Below are 21,445 nucleotides of genomic sequence, written 5' to 3'. Positions count from 1 at the left end.
AGCAGCAAAGGTGGGAACCCCACAGGAACAGCCTCTATGTAGAAAATATATGTACATCAGTAACATGGAAATGGTATATAGCCCCAATAAGTGCGACTAAGGTATAATAAGTTATAAAACATGTAGTAAAATCACGATAAATAATTGATTATTTATATTGATTTTTCTACATGTTTTATGACTTATTGTACCTTAGTCGCACTTATTGGGGCTATATACCATTTCCATGTTACTGATGTACATATATTTTCTACATAGACGCTGTTCCTGTGGGGTTCCCACCTTTGCTGCTGCACTTGTGGTCATTGCCCAGTTTTTATGTATTGTTTTATGTGTCTTTCAATAGAGTTTATACATACTTTTTAATTGTTACTTGGTCTAGTGTGAAGGTGTTTCTTTTGGTATTTTTCAAATGTGTCAGACGCCACACACTTATCTTATATAGCTAAGATACAGTGCAAGTATTAAGGAGATGCTTTAGGATTTAATTCTGCAAGTAAGGGTAGAATAGTTATACACTGATGAGTTGCAGGCGTAAAAGGGTAAGGGTAGAAAAGTTGCAGGCATTAAAGAGTAAGGGTAGAATAGTTGCAGAGGTAACAGGGTAAGGGTAAAATAGTTGCAGAGGTAACAGGGTAAGAGTATAATAGTTGCAGAGGTAAAAGGGTAAGGGTGGAAACGTTGTAGGTGTAAAAGAGTAAGGGTAGAATATTTGCAGGGGTAACAGGGTAAGGGTAAAATAGTTGCAGAGTTAACAGAGTAAGGGTAAAATAGTTACAGAGGTAACAGGGTAAGGGTATAATAGTTGCAGAGGTAAAAGGGTAAGGGTAGAATAGTTGCAGAGGTAAAAGGGTAAGGGTAGAATAGTTTCAGAATTAATACTTGCAGGGGTAAAAGGGTAAGAGTAGAATAGTTGCAGAATGAATAGTTGCAGGGGTATAGGGGTAAGGGTAGAATAGTTGCAGGGGTAAAACGATAAGGGTAGCATAGTTGCAGAATGAATAGTTGCAGGGGTATAGGGTAAGGGTAGAATAGTTGCAGAATGAATAGTTACAGGGGTATAGGGGTAAGGTTACAAAAGTTGCAAAGTTTTAGAATGTCACAGGTAACAGCAATATTTTGGTACGTCAACACCTGCAGATACATATCCTGTAGGCATAAAAATATAGTTATCTGGATAGAATTTTTATCGTTTCTTCATTAACATAATTAACACAGCCCAAGGATAAATTCTATAAAGAGACTAAATCACATTGTATAAAATGACAAAAAAAACTGTATAAGCACAATATAGACAACTGGTATACAGGTCCTTCTCAAAAAATTAGCATATAGTGTTAAATTTCATTATTTACCATAATGTAATGATTACAATTAAACTTTCATATATTATAGATTCATTATCCACCAACTGAAATTTGTCAGGTCTTTTATTGTTTTAATACTGATGATTTTGGCCTACAACTCCTGATAACCCAAAAAACCTGTCTCAATAAATTAGCATATTTCAACCGTCCAATCAAATAAAAGTGTTTTTTAATAACAAACAAAAAAAACATCAAATAATAATGTTCAGTTATGTACTCAATACTTGGTCGGGAATCCTTTGGCAGAAATGACTGCTTCAATGCGGCGTGGCATGGAGGCAATCAGCCTGTGACACTGCTGAGATGTTATGGAGGCCCAGGATGCTTCAATAGCGGCCTTAAGCTCATCCAGAGTGTTGGGTCTTGCGTCTCTCAACTTTCTCTTCACAATATCCCACAGATTCTCTATGGGGTTCAGGTCAGGAGAGTTGGCAGGCCAATTGAGCACAGTAATACCATGGTCAGTAAACCATTTACCAGTGGTTTTGGCACTGTGAGCAGGTGCCAGGTCGTGCTGAAAAATGAAATCTTCATCTCCATAAAGCATTTCAGCCGAGGGAAGCATGAAGTGCTCCAAAATCTCCTGATAGCTAGCTGCATTGACCCTGCCCTTGATGAAACACAGTGGACCAACACCAGCAGCTGACATGGCACCCCACACCATCACTGACTGGGTACTTGACACTGGACTTCAGGCATTTTGGCATTTCCTTCTCCCCAGTCTTCCTCCAGACTCTGGCACCTTGATTTCCGAATGACATGCAAAATTTGCTTTCATCAGAAAAAAGTACTTGGGACCACTTAGCAACAGTCCAGTGCTGCTTCTCTGTAGCCCAGGTCAGGCGCTTCTGCCGCTGTTTATGGTTCAAAAGTGGCTTTACCTGGGGAATGCGGCACCTGTAGCCCATTTCCTGCACACGCCTGTGCACGGTGGCTCTGGATGTTTCCACACCAGACTCAGTCCACTGCTTCCTCAGGTTCCCCAAGGTCTGGAATCGGTCCTTCTCCACAATCTTCCTCAGGGTCCGGTCACCTCTTCTCGTTGTACAGCGTTTTCTGCCACATTGTTTCCTTCCAACAGACTTACCATTGAGGTGCCTTGATACAGCACTCTGGGAACAGCCTATTTGTTGAGAAATTTCTTTCTGGGTCTTACCCTCTTGCTTGAGGGTGTCAATGATGGCCTTCTTGACATCTGTCAGGTCGCTAGTCTTACCCATGATGGGGGTTTTGAGTAATGAACCAGGCAGGGAGTTTTTAAAAGCCTCAGGTATCTTTTGCATGTGTTTAGAGTTAATTAGTTGATTCAGAAGATTAGGGTAATAGGTCGTTTAGAGAACCTTTTCTTGATATGCTAATTTATTGAGACAGGTTTTTTGGGTTATCAGGAGTTGTAGGCCAAAATCATCAGTATTAAAACAATAAAAGACCTGACAAATTTCAGTTGGTGAATAATGAATCTATAATATATGAAAGTTTAATTGTAATCATTACATTATGGTAAAAAATGAAATTTAACACTATATGCTAATTTTTTGAGAAGGACCTGTATGTTTGGCAAACAGCATTGCTTCTCTAACCCGCAGCCATTTTAAAACTACAACTCCCAGCATACTTTAACAACCTGCAACTGCCGGGGCATGATGGGAGCTGTCGTTTTGCAACAGCTGTAGAGTAACAGGTTGGCGATCACTGCTTTAAAAGGCACAAAGGACAAAGAAAAGAATAGAATTTGATAGAATGTACGGCTGCTTCTCGTAAAGAGATCCAGTAGTAATAGTAGTAGAACCGCTGTCCTGTGAGGACACCCCAGCTTTAGATAAGAGGGCAGCAGAGCTAAGAAAATTCTCATCCAGGCCCTTTTTTTTCCAGTGCGAAGTGATAAAAAAAAGTTCACAATTTCAGCCGTTATTATTCTCAGGTGTCGGCCACAATCTAGTCCTCGTCTCCCCCATACATGTCCGCCAATTTACTAAAGCGTGGACCCCAGTTGCTTAGACGGCTGTAATCCTGGTCCATGTCTGAATTGGAGGAGTTCAAGGAGCTGAGAGACGCGGCCTCGGATCCGCTACCTTCATAATCAAACACGAGGAGGGAGTCGTACGGAGGGGCGGTGGGGTCATTGTCAGCAGCATTCAGATTCTGGTTAAGGGAAAAGAAGTGCATTTTATTACATTTATTACGGTAATCATAATCATTATCATTTGCACCATTATATTGCAATAAAGCGAATATATGCGGCCCCTATTTATCATTTTTATTGTGCCTTTCTTTTTTGTTTTGCTCCACTTCTTTTTAATCCTTGTAATTTTTTTGTGTGTGTGGTTTTCAATCCAGCTATTTTCAGCTAATTTATCATTTGCGACTTTTGGAAATGTCACAAAATTTCCGCTCAGTTTTACTCCAGTACCATAGTGGAGTACAAAATCTGACTAATATTTTTTTTGTTATGTGCAGTTGACGACTAACATGCAACATTGTAAAGGGTCATGACACTTTTTGCTCTCTAAAAAGGCACAGAAAAGGTCAAATTAGAAAAAAAAGAGCATTTTTTTTATTTTCTGCAGAATTCATTAACCCTTGGAGGAATTTGATGCAAAAAATGTCAACGGAAACCACAAAATTAAAAAGAAAAGTAAATTAAAAACCGCAAATGCTGAATTGGGACCATTGTTTCTTTATTTTTGTGCAGTTGAAGACTAAACCTCTGCAAATGTGTTAATATTTTTCACCATTTTCAAGATGTCAGCTTGCTGTCAGCGAATGTGAGCACTCATGAAACAGATGCAGCGCAACAGAGCTCTCTCTTGGAACGAGTCGTGGCTCATTTTTTGCCCCTGGCATGCGATGATCGGACATATTTGTGGGAATTTATAGAGGTCAGGATGACAGTTTTTGGTACAAAAAAGCTGAAAATTTTGCCTAATGCAAGTTTTGTGCAAAAACATCAGACTTTTTCCAATGTTTATGAATTGATTCCTACTTTTCGTAAAAATTGATAGGTCCCAGCTAGATGGACAGGGCCAAACTGTCCTAAAAAATTTACTGAAATTTTCATCTGAAATAATCCCTCATAGTGCAGCCCAACGAGTCTAAAAATGAAACGCCCTTGAGGTTTGATTGGTGTTCTTGGGCCTCTCAGCGAGCTGATTCTAAAGCCCTTCGCTCCACTAAAAATGAATATATTCACCTGTAAACAAATATCTAAATTTGTCAGGGTCCAGACGGACGCATTTCATGGTCCAGAGTGATTGTAGGTCTCCTGACCCAAACTTACAAACCTCATATATGCCTTTAAGGTCAGGAGACCCGTGATATTATGATCCGTATATGGCCTTGAAAAAGGGTCGCCTCTACAGGAGCCTTATGGTCATATGGCCATTAGATCTCTGGACACATGGTATGATCGTGAGAAGAGGACAATAGGGTTGGCGCCATACACAACACGCCTCAGTAGATACTCTGACCAAACCATAGGATTGTCAGGAAGCTCGATCTTGGTCCTCAACATTGAATTTTCTTTAAAAAAGGGGGGCTGTCCGGCTCTACTAGAACCATGACCACCTCTTGGAACCCCTTTAACTAAAACCTCTCCTACCTCATCAATGAAGTTTCCTATTTCATCAGGATTGGCCGGACGTGGCCGGTACTGGGGAGCCGGCATCAGCGTCGGTGCAACATCATTACGAATGATTTCTGGACGGGCATCGAGACCACGGTGAAGTTGACCCAGATCGAAATCCTTCAAGAAAAGGAGGACGTTAAAAATCCGTCCGGTAATAAGCGGACATTTGTGAGAGCGGATCCTCATGGTACTGTACCTGGTCTTCCTCTCCTCCACCCTCTTCATCGTAGTGATACACATTATCCCGAGTCTCATCTTCTGGGGGTAATAAGAGCTCCTTCGCAGGCTTCTTCTTTCTCACGAACAGCAGGAGAAGTAACAGCAAAACTAGAAATGCAAAAGCCAAAAAAAACATTATTATCTATGTAGTTTTTTTCTGTTTTTATATGAAGTGACCTCACCAGAAACAAAGCAATCAATAGTCAATTTTCATCTTCCATGAATCTCTTCATTCCCATCACATATTACACTAGTAGGTGTCTGTTTATATTTTCCTCTGTCGTTTTTTGTTTTTGTTTTTTTAAACCCTTTCCGCATCCACCTATTTTTCTCCCCTTTTTCAGGGGAGAAAAAAGTTTCATCAACTTTTTTTAATGTTTTTGATGAAATGACTGGTAGGAGGACAGGTTATTTTTGCGTTACAAGTTGTAGGTTTGACTGACACCATTCATTTTACCATACAATGCACTGAAAAATGTAAAATTCCAGGTGCAATGAAATGGTGCAACTTCCCCATTGTTTTTGAGGTTTTATTTTTACAGCGTTCATTCTGCAGTAAAAATTGCCTGGCAATGCAATTCTTCAGGTTGGTACAATTACGGCAGTACTAAACGTGTAAAAAAATTGTTTATTTAAATGGAAAAAACATTTGGTTTGTGTCGTTAGTTTATGAAACCCGTCACTTTTTTACTTTCCAACTAGTGGAATTGTTGTGTGATTGCTTTTTTTTATTTGTGATGCAGCCTTAAATTTTTTAGTACCATTTTGTTCGCTTTATATTACATTTTTAGGGGAGGTACGTAGAGTAAAAAAAAATAAAAATGGAATTCTGGTATTTAATTTTTTTTAACTTTATAACAGTTATTGCATGAGCTATGTTATTTAATATTTTGATATTGGGATCAAAATATTAAATTTTAAATATTATATTTTAATTTATATATTAAATACATATATATTTAAATATATAAATTTTTTAAAAAATATTTAAATAAATATTAAATAATATTTGAGATCGGACTTTTGCAATGACAGCAATGTCAAATATGTTTCATTTTTTTTATTTATTTTATAAACTAAGAAAAAGTGCAACTTTCAAACTTTTATATATTTTTTTCATTTATTTTATAGTTTTAGGAAAAAAATGCTTTTAATTTTTAAAAATTTTTTAATTTACTTTATTTTCAATTTGATTATCCTATATACTGTAATAACAAATGTATTGCAGTATATAGTATAAATGACAGTCTTCAGTCTTTGGGTGGAGTACCAAGTTGGCAGTAACAGGAGCCTTCAACTACGTTATGGGGAAAGGGGGTAATGAGCGCTCAAAATGGCGCGCCACTTGGATTCTGTGCTTTAAATGCTGCTGTCATAAATTGACAGTGGCATATATGGGGTTAAACAGCAGCAGCGATTGCTCCGGTTGCTGCTAATAGAGGCAGGTGCTTTCTGTTTAACACAGTCGGCACTTGCTGTGTGTAGGCTGCAGTCCATATGGTATGGCATAAAGTGGTTGGCAGGTGCATGGATAACCTCATGGCAGTAAATGCCTAAAATTGGATGTAGCCTCTTTGAAATACTATGCGGTAAATTCATAACTTTTGCCATTTTCATGCCAAATTTTGTGGCACTGAGCGTAGCCTAGCTCGCCCGACAAATTCATCATAGTGGCATAAATTACAACAAATTTACACAAGCCCTTGCCTGGCATACATTTCTGGACGTGGGGCATGGCAGTTTAAAGATGAGCCACAGAGGAGCGCGCCATGTGATGTGTCTTACTCCTGCGCCCCCGTGAATACGCTAATCTTAATTATTTGGAGCCACTGTCCGTGCCCTAAGCCAAAATGTCTTGTGCCATATAAACGGAGAGAAGGACTTACTCAAAAGTGCCAAGATGCCCCCGAGTATGCCAAGAATCACAGGGATCCCCAGCCCTCCAGCCAGCGCCTTTGCCCCAGAACATGTTGTGCCATGATCACATTCGCACACGTCTATCTTTAGTATAGTCGTGTTTTTAACCCCTCCGGCATCAAGGATGGTGACCGTCACAGTGTATTGCCCTTCTTCCAGTTCCTTCTTAGGTTTTATCTCAAACTCTGCAATAAGCAAAAAAAAAGTTTGCATTACTGTAATCATTCAGCAGAAGGGACTCCATGTACACAGACGTCCTGGTCTATTTTCTTTCTCTGTTTTTCAGCCATGCTTTTAAGTTTATTGCGCAAAACAAACATATACATTAACTGTAGGGGAAATGGGGGGCCTAGTTTGGGCAATTTATTTATTTATTTTTTGTTATTTTGGATATCCCTTGGAACTCCCTATTAGGGGTTATCCTTTTTAAGAGCATTGACTAATAAATTCCCATCTTGTACTTACGATTATTCACCACCGTGGTGGTCCAGTTTTCCCGGGCCTCTTTGTTGATTTCTGCCATATAGGGGGATGTAAATGGTGTTTCATCTCTATCAATGATGTTGATAAGCAGAGGATCAGCGTTCTTCAGACACCATGTAATCCTATCCTCTTCCAAAAAGGGACCGTTATCATTTACATCAAGGAGAACAAGCTGGAGGGTCCCTGTTCCGGTAGCCACTGGAGAACCTGTATAGAAGAGCAAAGCGTCAGGTACAGCAATACGTCTGATGTGGAACATCATACAGCGATGTTGCGTCAGTTTCCCGGCAAGACTGGGTTCCATTCACTGAGAGCAACAAGAATGTTCCGTTACACAACTAAGGCCAAATTCAGACTGTCAGGGTACGAGTCACGATGCGCAAACCAGCTGTGAATCTCCCAACCGGGATTTCAGGTCAGGAGATCCGCTGCGGCCAGTCCGTCCATCTTCATCTGTGATACATGGACATATGAATTCGGTCGGCCCAAGTCAATGAGACTAGGGCAACATAGATGAGATTGCATCTACTGTTTGCAACAGAATGTGTTATGGTCTACGGGCATGAGATTGCTGACAGTTTCCACCAACATTGCCAGGGTCTGGCCTTTTTTGTTTACAAGTCTTCTGTATGCGATCTCCATATCAATTTAGGTATAAATGGATAGTTACCATTGTCCACAGCCAAGATGATGGCTTTGTATGTGTTGTTCTTGACAAAAATCGACTCTCGATCCAACTGGCCATTTCCAGTGATAATGCCATTCTCTGGGTTCACCGACAGCCATCCAGCGGGGTCAAGACCAATATAATATCTGCAGGGGACATAAACCGAGATCATGAAGGCCGATGGGACCTATCTGGCAAAGATAATGCTGAATACTAACATTTATTATCTATAACCAAAGAGGTGAAATGTTACAACTAGTGTCTTTATATAGAGGCCCCATCCTGGTTTGTGTGGCCCCTTGAGCGACAGACTCTCAGTGGGTTCTTCTTCTCTCCCATTTTTCCTCCTCACCAACAACTTTATTTTTTCGGTCGATAGAGTTGTATCAAAACTTGTTTGTTTATTTATCGACGAGCTGCCGTTTTTTTCATTACCATTTCTAATCTCTTTTTAATGAAAAGACAATAAAACAGCAATTTTCTATTTTTGTGTATTTTTTTCTAATTTGGAATTTACTGTATGGGATAAATACCATCATATTTAATAGTTCAGAGACGTTATGCATGAACATTTTAGATTTATTTTCATCTTTTCTCTAAAATATTAATCATTGGGGTTTTTTTACATTTTTTTTATTAAATGCCCTAGAGGACTTGAACAATACACTGCAATACTATAATATTGCAGTGTACTGTTAGAATTACTAATATCCAATTAAACCGAGTCACAGGTTGCTATACAAACAATATGGCTGCCATCACAATGCCATTGGCATTGTTGATGTACAGTGGGACACATCTCCCTATTTCCAACCTCTTAAATGCTGCTGTTGTAAGGAGGTGAAGCACAAGAAGAGTCCAGGGGCGGTTACCTTCTCGGCTCTATGCCTGGAACCATTGAGCTGTGCTACAGGTTCCCCAGGGGGCAGACTTAGAGACTGGGACAGGAAAGAAGCCGGGCAGAGAGCGGGAAAGGCGCGTGCAAGGAACAGAGCAGCGTGAGTAGCGGTCAGAGCAGGGCAAGCTGCGCACCGGAAGAGAGAGAGAGCTCCCGTTCAGAGGACAAATACAAAGAGATTGCCCAGAAAGACTGCATCTTGTGAGTACATGAAAGCGGACTCTGCTGTGACTGGAGAGGGGCGCTGTGAGACCCGTGCAGAGCTATTGGCACGTGCAGAGACTGTGACCTCTGGTACCCACGGTGCAGAGCCCTTGATTCCTGGTGAGAGACTTAATAATAGACTGACCATCGTTTTCCCGGGATAGGCTGTGCTGTAAAAGCTAAAGACTCAGAGCCTGTGCATATCACATTAACCCCCGAAACCCCAGGCAGCGGGCTCCTAGAGACTACTCAGCCCACGGACAACAGAGAGACGACAAGTGCCGCTGTTTCTCGGTGCCTATGTTGGAGAAGACGACCCTTCAAGCAAGTCCTCATCCGACTGATAAGTGTTCATTTTTCTCAAGAAATCCTGCTTAATTCTGTTAAACTGTTTGACTCCCATATTTTTGCACTGTTTTATTGCTAGTTATATTCCACTGCTTCCTCCCTGCGAGGAGAACCTGATTCCTATTATTAAACCCCTCAACTGTTGGTCTGTCTGTTCCGAGGTAACATACTCAGTATCTGCATATTATTACAATGTTAAACAGTTGCAATCGGAGACAGCTCTGATCACACCAAGTATTGTAGGCCTGAGTTCCAGCTGTAAAATACAGCCAGCATCATCGCTGTATGGAGCGGTTCGGCTCCTGAGCACGCCACCATGCTTGTCCTGCAGAATCTGAGTCAAGTGGGCTCTGCAGACACAGTGGGCCCTTGCACTCACCCAGATCCACCAGATGCATGACGCTTTCTTTAAGAAGAGTAATGCTATATACCCCTCCAGGGGGCGCTGCAGGAATACTGAACACTTACGACCAGATTCTCCACAGATTATAGCTGATCGCTGAGGGTGCCAGTAGAGCCTCCTTTTAGATTTAGACTATTAATGATAAAATGGTCTATATATGAAATAATATGTAACCAACTTACGTGATCTTTTGATTCTGAACCTTGTCCGGATCTACAGCTGTATATGATGCCACCTCCTGGCCGCTGGGCAAATCCTCCGAGACCGAAACTCTTTTTTCTATTGGATCAAACACTGGAGCCTCGTTGACATCAGTAACGATCACAGTCACCGTAGCCGTGGAGGTCGGGAGTGTCACCGAAAAGTTTGCCTTGTTTGTAGCCGTCACGAGCAGGACATACTCCTTCTTTGTCTCAAAGTCCAACCCCTGCCAAGAAAGCGAATCCGGAGAATGTTTCATGCGCTCTCCTAAAATACTCTGTGCTGCAAGGGACATTACCAATTGCTAGAATTTTACCTTTACGGTTGTTAGGAGGCCCATGTTGTCAGAAGTGGTGCTTATTCCAAACACATTGGCTTCATTGCCTTTGATGATCTTGTACACGGCACGCCACGCGTCTGTGTTGGGAGTGTCCTCATCCGTGACTGTAAGCCGCGTAACTTCAAAGCCAACGCTATTTTCGGGCACCTCCGCTCTGTACTGGAAATTGAAGGGGGGGAAAAAAAGTGAACATCCGGCCCCGGAAAAAATTTCATTTCATTGAAATGAAAGGGGGTCTCTCTACTTACTGTCAAGGGATCAAAAATTGGAGGGTTGTCATTGGCGTCCGTCACGAGGATCACAGCTTTACCATGTGTTTCGAAGCCGGCGCCTTCTTGATCCGTTGCTGTGATGACTAGGGTGTATTGTGGATATTTCTGTAAATGGACAAAATATTTTAAAGATATCATATATACAGTAGATAGGAACACGTGCAGGGGTTGTGCTATTTATCGGTACACCGACTCAACTTAGTCTAAGGGGCTCCATACACAATACATAACTGCAGGACGAGCCATGGCTCGGCTGGCAACGATCTGCCCCCACCCTTCCATATGCTCGCTCTGCCTTGTGTTTCTCTGTTCTTATTGCGAACGTCGCTGCCAAAAACTCTGGAGGCGGCTTATAAAAACTAAAATTGTATCCCCTGCTGTTTTTTTTTTTTACACTGTTTATTTATTAATTAGTGGCTCTCTAAATATGACTTAAAAAAAAAAAACAAATTGTGAGACATGTCAGTAATAGAACGTCTCTATTTTTATGTCATAGAATTTGGCTCGTACCTCGTGATCGAGACCAGTTTGCAAAACACTGATCACACCGGACTGAGGATCGATCGCAAACATTTTGGAGGAGGGAAGTTGTGGCTCCTGACTGGTGATACTGTAGGCGACAATCCCATTGTTCACGGTAACCGCATCGTCTTTATCTAATGCTTCCACCGTCATCACAGATGTACCTTAAAAAACAAAGGGGCATAGAAGTGAATCTACTAGAATTCATCCAGCGTTCAACTGTAACTGTGGGTTAACCCGATAGAAAGTGTTCAGTTTATATGCAGCGCCTCCGCAGGGGAAATTAAGCATTACACCATGTGATGGAGCTGCAACTAAATTGAACTCTTGATGTCAGCTTTTCCTGGAGACGAGACCACCGCTGATCCAGGAGGGTCACTAACTCTAGTTATCAGCTTATTGTCAACAAATCTTTTTCATGTTGCGACCCTTTCATACACATGTACTCTTCGCTCGGTTGAGCGTGCATGTATTCTTAATAAGGATAGAGGAGTAAGCTGCCAAACTCCTCTGATGGCTGCTTATCTCCACTACGAACAAATGATTGAGCTTCTTGAAGTTTTACATGCTCAACCCTTCTTGAGATAGATGACTAGTCCCAACTTTACTCTTATGTGTATCGGCACCATGAAAAGTAGAAATTGGCCAAAGTGGTCAAACCTTTTTTAGGGTTTAATGCTTTGGACTTTGGGGCTGTGGCCCTTCCAGCACTTCTAAAATAACCGATTGATCGTTCCACCTTTGCCAATGTATTGTCACAGTGGTACAATAGATGCCAAGCCTTAAGATCCCCCTTATACATTAGATGGCTGTCTGTAGAACAATTCTTTGGCTGGCAGATATCTACCCTGACCTCCTTGGCTAAGCCCTCCTGTCATTTTCTATGAGAAAGCCGCTACTAGACATCTCTGGTGTTGGTTAATCTCACAGAGAACAAAAGGATTGGCTGTAGGAAATCCAACATAATCTGTCAGGGAAGAGTCGGGATGTCCCCATATGCACTAGACAATCCCACCAATATCAATTAGATTCCACCGATTTTGTGCATGGAGACTTTTCTCTTGGGACATAGCTTTTACCTGGCATGGAACCTTCAGCCACTTCGCCTTCAAAGACCGACTGGGTGAAGTACGGACGGTTATCGTTCTGATCCGTGACCGTGATAAGAATTTCTATGGGAGTTTCCAAGCTTACGCCACTTTCGGAGACGGCATAAACAAAGATCTGGAAATACAGATACCCATCAGAGAACACAGGCCATGAACACATCACAGATCTGCGAGTTGTGTCTTGATGGTAAACTTACAGTGTAGCTCGGTATCTCTTCTCTGTCCATTGGCTTGGTGACGTTTAACCAACCAGTAGACTTCTCCATGACGAAGAGTCCCACAGGTTGGGAATCAGCCCCGCGGCCAGTGATGCTGTAGTATACCTTTATCTCGTCGGCTCTGCTGGATTTAATCTACAATATAAGACAAGGAAGATTTCTTCTAAGTTAAGGAGGAAGCTCTACTTACTTACATGGGCCCCAGCCGCAATAAATAATAGCAGTAATAGCTATGTACATATTATTCTATTTGCGTACTACCCACCTGGATAACCCTTTTGGGAAATGGCCCCCTCTCATTTTCAGGTGCGAATACCGGAGGGATGACCCAGTCTCTCTTCTGTCTTCTATGGCTGATTTCAGCGTTTTTGTGGTGGTGGTGTCCAGGTTCAGACTGAAAAGATCAAAAGTAAGAATATCTATCTACCGTGTTTTCTATCCTAGCGCACACAATTTTTTACACCCATGTGATCAGCGACGTAGAGTGGGGGTTGCCAGCTCCCAGGCCAAAATATTTTGCGCCCTCTCACCCACGAGCCATTGGTGCTTCCGGAGACCCTTCAATTAGTCCAATATGGAACCCCTTATCCCCCAAGTACATGTATTGTAATATGAGGAAAATACTGACTTAATTATAATTTTATGGTTTTGCGCTTTGACCTCCTACATTTTGCTCTGCCTTCCAAAAAAATAAAAAGTTCTACATTATTTTTTTCCTTACATATTTTTCTGTAACCATTATATTACTTTAGCCCCAAGGCAAACCCTAAGCCTATCCATAGCCTTGGTCCTAAGCCTAACTCAAACCAAATCCTTAACCCTAAGAATAAACCTAACCCAATCTTTAGCCCTAAGAATAACCTTAACCCAATCCTTAGACCTAAGAATAACCCTAACCCAATCCTTTGACTAAAGAATAACCCAAACCCAATCTTTAGCCCTAAGAATAACCTTAACCCAATCCTTAGACCTAAGAATAACCCTAACCCAATCCTTTGACTAAAGAATAACCCAAACCCAATCTTTAGCCCTAAGAATAACCTTAACCCAATCCTTAGCCCTAAGAATAACCTTAACCCAATCCTTAGCCCTAAGAATAACCCAAACCCAATCTTTAACCCTAAGAATAACCCTAACCCAATCTTTAGCCCTAAGAATAACCCTAAACCAATCCTTAGCCCTAAGAATAACCCTAACCCAATCCTTAGCCATAAGAATAACCCAAACCCAATCTTTAACCCTAAGAATAACCCTAACCCAATCTTTAGCCCTAAGAATAACCCTAAACCAATCCTTAGCCCTAAGAATAACCCTAACCCAATCCTTAGCCATAAGAATAACCCTAACCCAATCTTTAGACCTAAGAATAGCCCTAACCCAATCCTTAGCCCTAAGAATAGCCCTAACCCAATCCTTAGCCCTAAGAATAACCTTATCCCAATCCTTAGCCCTAAGAATAACCCTAACCCAATCCTTAGCCCTAAATCTAAGCCTAGCCGTAAGTCTAATTCCAAACCAATCTTTAACCCTTGTAATGTAAAAATATAAAGGCAGATTTAGGAATGACAGTATCGAGCCATGTGCAGTGCACTTGATTCAATACTGTCTACATTTTTTACGTCCTAATGTTTGCTCATTTCTGTCACTGATTATGCAGAGCGCAGCAGTGGAGAAGATTCTCTCAAGGGCTGCTGTGCTCTGCATAGGCAGCGACCAAGAAGCTTCTTGCTGTGTTGGAGATGGGAGTGGGCGCCATTATGTCTTGGGCCCCTGCTGCATGCCTCCATGTGCTGATCACTTTATAGTGCAAGCAGCTTGGTGGAAGGAGCGGGAGGCAAAATTTTGTAAGCTCATAACCCAGACGACACCACTCCATGTGAGTAGACTTCATATTACAAATAGCAAAAAGCACCTAATAACGAAACCTAGTGTGAATGCAGCCTATGGATCATTCCCAGATGTTGCCCACCCACCTGTCTGTGGTGAACATGCTCCTTCTTCAGGATCACAGTGGTGGACGAAACTTCAGTCTTCTCATCGTATGCAATAACTTGGAACTTTCTTTGTGTTCGAAGTTTTACGTGATTCTTTACTGTGACTGTACCGTCCGCTTGGACTTGGAAATTGGGGTCTCCGGAAACAAACTTTATCGCTATCTGAGCCTCACACTTCTCAAAGTCCACTGGAAGAAATACAGAGAAAAGATTGATCAGAGTGACTTACTCCTGCCAGTTTATCCACATCACAATACTGTTTTCCACCCTGGGTGTCTTCTCCTAATAGATGCCATATAGTAGTACCCACAGTCTGTAGCAAAGCCTGTAGAAGTGGTTGCACAGTAGGCCGCAGAGGCGTAGTGCAGGTGGACCTGCAGAGGCGAATGCTCTGGGATCAAAATTATTAAATGCTCAAAATTATTTAAAAAAAAAAAAACACCAAAAATGACTTATTTTTTGCACCCCTTTGGAATTGCACATGCCCCAGATTTCGGTCTTGGTTCTCCCACATCTACATTTTCAACTTTATTGACGTCAGCATGGTACCGATACAGTTGGATCCATTGGTAGAGCAGGGAGCCAACTCTGTTATCACTGACTATTCTGCCCCCAGAGGGAGCTTTTTTAATCAAACCCCAGAGGTAACTTTTTTAATCAAACCCCAGAGGGAGCTTTTTCTAATCAAACCCCAGAGGGAGATTTTTTTTAATCAAATCCCAGAGGGAGCTTTTTTTAATCAAACCCCAGAGGGTGCTTTTTTTTTAATCAAACCCCAGAGGGAGCTTTTTTAAAATCAAACCCCAGAGGGAGCTTTTTTTAAATCAAACCCCAGAGGGAGCTTTGTTGGAGACGTCCCCACCCAAACATATGTTGTAAAATTCCCTATAGAGGACGTAAAGTGAACCTGACCCCTTTTCCGGACATGTCTGCTTTAGTAAATACTTATATTCCTGATACAATAAAGTTTTCAGAACAACAATTCTGCATTGCTTTATTCCTCCTGCAAATCTTTTCATAAATTGATAACTTTTACCAATGTGCTTTTCAAAACTTCACATTTTGGAAATAAGACATTGCAGGAGCACACCCTATTGACAAAGAGAATGGTGACACCAAGTTGTCAATTTGTTCACATACTTCCAGGGGGAATAACGAGGGAATGATGATCATCCAGCTTTCCCAGGAATAGGTATAATAGTTGAATAGTATTCCCAGGATTGCCAATGACACTTATCCTGAATTGCTTACAGTCCAGCACACGGAAGAAGTCATTACTATTGGCATTGTCATCTGTGCGTCAAGCATCAGGATGTAATTTTGAAGGTTTTTGAAAATCAGGCATCTCCGGATACACAAAGATCTAATTATTTCATGTGGTCCACCTACAATAGATGGATAATTCTACAAAATCAGGGGATTATATGGGGTGGGGGCACTCAACACTTACTGCTAATCCTATTCATTGACATTTAATGTGACACTGTGCACCCAAATCAGGTAGTATGGGGGATGATGAATGTATCTCTTGTGTGGGACAAATATGGTCTATAAGAAGTTTCCATTTTTTCAGGTGATACAAGCCAATATTATAAAATTCTGGTCTCTTACATCCACCACCAGAGGGCGCACTGTAGCATATCGCATAATAATTGGATATTCCCAATTCTCAATCTTTTTTTATCAGTGGGATTCCGAAAATTCCGCAGCGCATCCGCATGTGGTACTGTAGCTCAGACGAATCGAATTTTGTAACAAAATGTCACCCAACTTTGCAAAAGAAGTTGAGCCTTTGCAGTCTGTAAGTCAGCGACAGTGCCATTAGCTTTTTGCAATCCTTCTGCTTCTTGCATCAACTCAAGAGATGAGGTTTCCTAACGCAGAGCCCAGACAAGGAAGGAAATAATTGCACGCTTTTAATAGATTTTTGTGCATAAACACAACAAATGGAAGTGTGCGGTCATTATGGGTGATGACATACTCAGCCACTAAGATTGGTACAGAGACCATGCCGCACCATTACGACCATGCTCCTACCCTCTTTTAGAAGTTAGCAAGGATATTAGTAATAATGTATATATATCTATACAAACAGCCTAAGTATCGTAATATTGCAAGCATATAACTTATCAGTATTGTCTGCAGCCTATCGGACCTTTACTACAACTTCTCCTCCAAGTTCCTCGGTGCTTTTTAAAAGTTTTTTAATAGTTGCGGGCGCTTAAGACAACACACATTGTGCCAATGACAAGACAATCCCTATGTACCTGCTTAGGCATCTTGTAAGCTGACGCCTCAATCAAAGTTCTCCCTTGTAACCTGAGGCGTCTCGGGCACAATGCACCACTTGTCTTGGCTTTGTAAGACCAGCAGTGAATAGCGTCCGTCGGCGTTTGCAAAAATCACAAGAGAAATAAGATAAAGGCAGGGAAAGTTCCTGGACTCTCACAGATAATTCCTTATATACTATGATTGCGGGGTAACAAAATACCTAAGGTGTATTGTATGGAAGCAAGGCGAGTAAACGAGATCTGATCTCCCTGGTAGGCGGCGGCAGTGGAGGCGCTCTATAGCGCACCTGTCACCTGTTTGTAGCACTATTCATAAAGAGTGGATTGTATGGTTGTATGTAAATGGGGAGTGGGATACGCAACAACTTTGTTTGCAAGACAAAGCATGAAACCCCAAAATTTGGACCAAAATATTGATTTGGATACAGGTCATAAACTTATCTCACGTGAATTAGATCGAGGTCTAAAATGGAAACGTCGAACGCAACTTTTGACCAGAAAAATTAGTGTAGCGCCCCCACTGTCGCAGGGCCGAGGGGTACCCGGTACCGGGCCTCTGAGTCTCTGCTCTGGGGTTGTCACGGTGGCTAGACCCGGTCCGTGACCCTGCTGAGGGGCGTACAATAATAGATGTGGATGGTGGTGGAGGTGCGGTGCAGTAAATAACGAAGACACCAGGTTGCAGTCTCTTTACCTCTTTACTGAAGGCTTCTGAGTCCTCAATCCGGAATACGGTTAACAGGGCTGCGCAAGTCCGGCCGGTCCGATGGCACCTCCAGAGTTCCCTTTGCAGGTGGAAATCTGTGCCTACCTTCCTGCGCTTGTGTTGTGGTCCTCCCCTGCTGTGCTTACGGGATAGTACCCCACAACTGTTGTGTCTGTTTCTCGTGTTCCCTCACAACTCGATTCTGATGTTCTCCCTCTACGTCCCCCTGATCTTACGGTTAAGACGCACCCGTATGACGGGGAGGCTCGGAGCTCTTCCGGGACTCCAGCGTCGCCCCCACTCCTGTTGTTACCCCCCTGTGTCTTCCTGGGTCTGGGTGAGACAGCCCGCCTGTAACTGACTGTCCTGCCGTAGGTTTGAAGTTTGGCTTGGAGCTCTATACTTCCTCGGCGTTCCGGCCACCGGTTATGCGCCTCAGTAGGATGTTGCCTCGTCTTACAGCACGACTCCTACTGGTATTCTCCTTGTTGCGTTGATCTCGTTTCTCACTCCGCACAATAAATCTCGCTTCTTATCCTTTCTTGGGGTACCGCCGCTATATCGTGCAGGCGCGGTCCCGTAACGTTCTCTCTGTTCGCTAGGCCTCTGTCAGGATCCCACCCCTGACAGGGACCCCTCTGAATCTTCCCCTACAACACCCTCTGCCACAAGGTGTTGCCTGGTTCCAACCCAGCCAGCTTTCCATCTAACTTCCTGCCTAACCCCCAGTTTTACCAGACTGTGAGGAGTGGCCTAATAAATAGAACCCTTAGCTCCCCCTGGAGGCCAGACTGTGAAATGTATTGGTGTCTGTGATACCTGGTCAGATGAACTCCTTCAGTGCCATCAGACGTACCATAGCCCCCCTTAGCGGCGGAGCCACAGTACTGCAACGACCAGGACTCTGGGGCGCTGCATTAGCGCTTTGCTTTTCAACAGCCGCGGACCCCAGAGATCGCGGAGCAGAAGTCAATCATACGTACTGTTGCTCCACTCATTCTAATGGGAGTGCCGAAAACCGGCTGAATGAAGTGCTCGGCAATCACCGGCGCTACCAATATGAGTGAATGGAGCAGGAGTGCGCATTCTCGTTCACCGCTCTGGTTCTCGAAATTGCTTGGGCACCCCCAAGGATGAATTTCAGACTTAGGAATACCCTTTTAATGATCACCCGGTCCCATATAGTCTGTATCCCCCGCTGTGAAGGGTTCCTTTTAACGACTTCTCAATCATTCCAGCCATTTAATTGATAGCCAAGATGGCGCGTATCAGTGATTTATGTGTTATAATATTGGGAGACGGAGCCTCCTACGCTCCATGTAGTGTGATTTATCAGTCTCAGGTTAACTGGGACTATCCAGAGGTCAATAAGGCACCAATTTGTTCTCAAGATGCAATCGGTGATGATACAATGGGAGCATTGTCTAGCCGCACGCTTTGGTGGTCCTGGATGTAAAATTCCTTCTAGCCAAGTGATTGTAGGGGGTCCGACTACTGAAAACAGCAGCTATCAACTATTTAGGTGAAGCTGCTCATTGCTTCTTGTACAGAGGCGGATGCTGACTCTGAAGGGCCCCCCTAAATCAAGCTGGGAGTTTTAGTGCCATGACTGACACCACTTAAAAATATAATTAACTGTATATTAAATAATATACAGTACTGATCAGGGAGAGGTGCACAGGGGGGTCCTTCTCCCAACGCTTGAGAATGAAAATCCAAAAGGGAACAATCACAGTATCTGAACGACCTGTAGTGCTGTCAATCAGTGCTACTGTACGGTGGGCACATGACCATGGCAGCGCGACTAACACCCCCAGCGTGCATGACCATAGCAGTGCGACTGACACCCCAGCGTGTGCATGTGCAGGGTGGATGAGACGAGGGGCGATACCCCGACTAATAGACACCCAGCCATGGAAAGCTATATAAATGTAATGTCCAGCTCAAAGAAGAGGGAGGCCAGTGTGAACATGCTCCTACACGTTGCATGCATACCAATTTATATTCCAGTTCATCTCTTTAGGTGTTTGCACCCAATGCAAATAAGGGTATGAACTTCCGTTTCATCAACACTGAGAGGATGGAGGTCCCATCCAGCGTTTTTTGCAGAGCGGCCCGCCGCCCTTCTGTCTGTAAATGACTCGGGTACAGGCCCGGTTCACCTCTCTGTAAATGACTCGGGTACAGGCCCGGTTCATCTCTCTGTAAATTACTTGGGTACGGGCCTTTCCTCTCCTCTTAGTGTTGATGCTGCCGCTGGATCTATGATAGGCAAGATGTCTCAGCAGCTGATCGAGCCACTTCTCCTTCTGGGGCCCCTGTTCAGCTGCACTGGCGGTATGTCCGCCCTGCTCTGGTACCTTATGGCAACTGTGGAATTCCTGGGCATTGTGAGTGTGCAAGACTGAAGAGGTTCTGCTTCAGCTTCAGCCGTTCTCCACTATAAACACCTACTATTAGAAATGCCCAACAAAACAATGACTTATGAAATGTTCTTGTCGTGAGAGATGTAAACCCCTTAAATCAACACTTATTCTACTGTCGGTGTCCTCGCCCATTGGAAAAAAAATGTATTACTGGTAAAATAGTGCCGTATATACACAACGCCTTCAAGACAATTAAGAAGCCTGAAGGGTCCTCGCGTGACAACATGCTTGTCTGAGCAGCGCAAATGCAAGTTTACTTAGAGAAAAGCACAATTATTCGGGTTAGTCGCTCTACCTTAGGATGCAGGGGGCTTGTGCTCCCTGCTTAGGTGGAGTGGTGGTCATGCCGGTGCGCTGACCCTTCATTCATTCTCTATGGGACTGCTGGAAATAGCGGAGCCAAAGGTGGCAAGCTGCGCGACTGCTAAGGGGTCCATGGGTAGAGGGATGCCTGGTGCTGACCTCCACCCCAGACCCGGTGGGTGCAAGCAATTTTGCACATCAGATACCCATTGGTGCTGCTGGATCGGAGCAATTTAACTACTTAGACGCTGTAATGAACAGCAGTCAGAGCATCTAAGAGGTTAGATGGGACCCCAAAAAGCAATCATAGGAGGCAAATGGGTTATTTAGTGGCAGCCAGGGGCCCATGTGGAAGCCCCAATTCACACCTTCACTATTTGCCTCTCAGTTGAGCACTGTACGTCTGTCACAGACCTTGAATTGAGCGGACGTGCACATGGCTAAACACCCCTCCACTGGCGCTGTCAATTTAGGGGGTCTCAATTGGTCAGACCCGCACTGATTTAGCAGATATTACCTATCCTATGCATAGCTGATAACTTATTTTAACCAAAGTACTCTTTACCAGAGTGGTATAAAAGTACAGGACTGCTTTGTTCAGAAACAGCGCCACAACTGCCCACAGGTTGTGTCTGGTATTGCACTTCAGCTCCAGTGAAGTGAATGAGGATGAGTTGCACTATGATACAACCTGTGGTCAGGCATGTCTCTGTTTTTTAAAAGAAATTCACCATATTTATTTCTTCTGGACAACCATTGTAATGCATCTGGAAGGGTGACATTTCTTACATGGCTCTAAACTGATGACCGGGTGACCTATGAAGGCTCCTTATGACATTTTACCGACAGGACATTTCCTTATTATACGTGTACATCAATAAAATACCAGTATATTATTGCTCAATGTGTCTGGGTTGGAAGTGTACATGTTG

The 21,445-nt window shown here is 43.0% G+C and overlaps 1 protein-coding gene across 1 annotated transcript in view; it reads right to left on the bottom strand.

Moving 5' to 3' along the window:
* Positions 1-2,922: 2,922 nt before the first annotated feature.
* The window catches only part of LOC143807197 (cadherin-1-like), a 38,264-nt gene continuing 19,741 nt past the window's right edge, over positions 2,923-21,445 (bottom strand). The window contains exons 3-16 of the mRNA XM_077288487.1: positions 14,767-14,975; positions 13,059-13,187; positions 12,773-12,928; positions 12,546-12,690; positions 11,455-11,630; positions 10,921-11,049; positions 10,649-10,831; positions 10,314-10,558; positions 8,282-8,424; positions 7,594-7,818; positions 7,098-7,313; positions 5,189-5,319; positions 4,966-5,109; positions 2,923-3,509 (exon numbers count right to left, since the gene is read on the bottom strand). Coding sequence (XP_077144602.1) covers positions 3,303-3,509; positions 4,966-5,109; positions 5,189-5,319; positions 7,098-7,313; positions 7,594-7,818; positions 8,282-8,424; positions 10,314-10,558; positions 10,649-10,831; positions 10,921-11,049; positions 11,455-11,630; positions 12,546-12,690; positions 12,773-12,928; positions 13,059-13,187; positions 14,767-14,975 — 2,438 coding nt within the window. The 3' untranslated portion in view covers positions 2,923-3,302. The remainder of the gene's footprint in view (positions 3,510-4,965; positions 5,110-5,188; positions 5,320-7,097; positions 7,314-7,593; positions 7,819-8,281; positions 8,425-10,313; positions 10,559-10,648; positions 10,832-10,920; positions 11,050-11,454; positions 11,631-12,545; positions 12,691-12,772; positions 12,929-13,058; positions 13,188-14,766; positions 14,976-21,445) is intronic.

This window comes from Ranitomeya variabilis, chromosome 2 (genome assembly GCF_051348905.1).
Source record: "Ranitomeya variabilis isolate aRanVar5 chromosome 2, aRanVar5.hap1, whole genome shotgun sequence".
NCBI lineage: Eukaryota > Metazoa > Chordata > Amphibia > Anura > Dendrobatidae > Ranitomeya > Ranitomeya variabilis.
The sequence above is the reverse complement of the archived record's forward strand: the minus strand, read 5'-3'. Positions and strand labels throughout refer to the sequence as shown.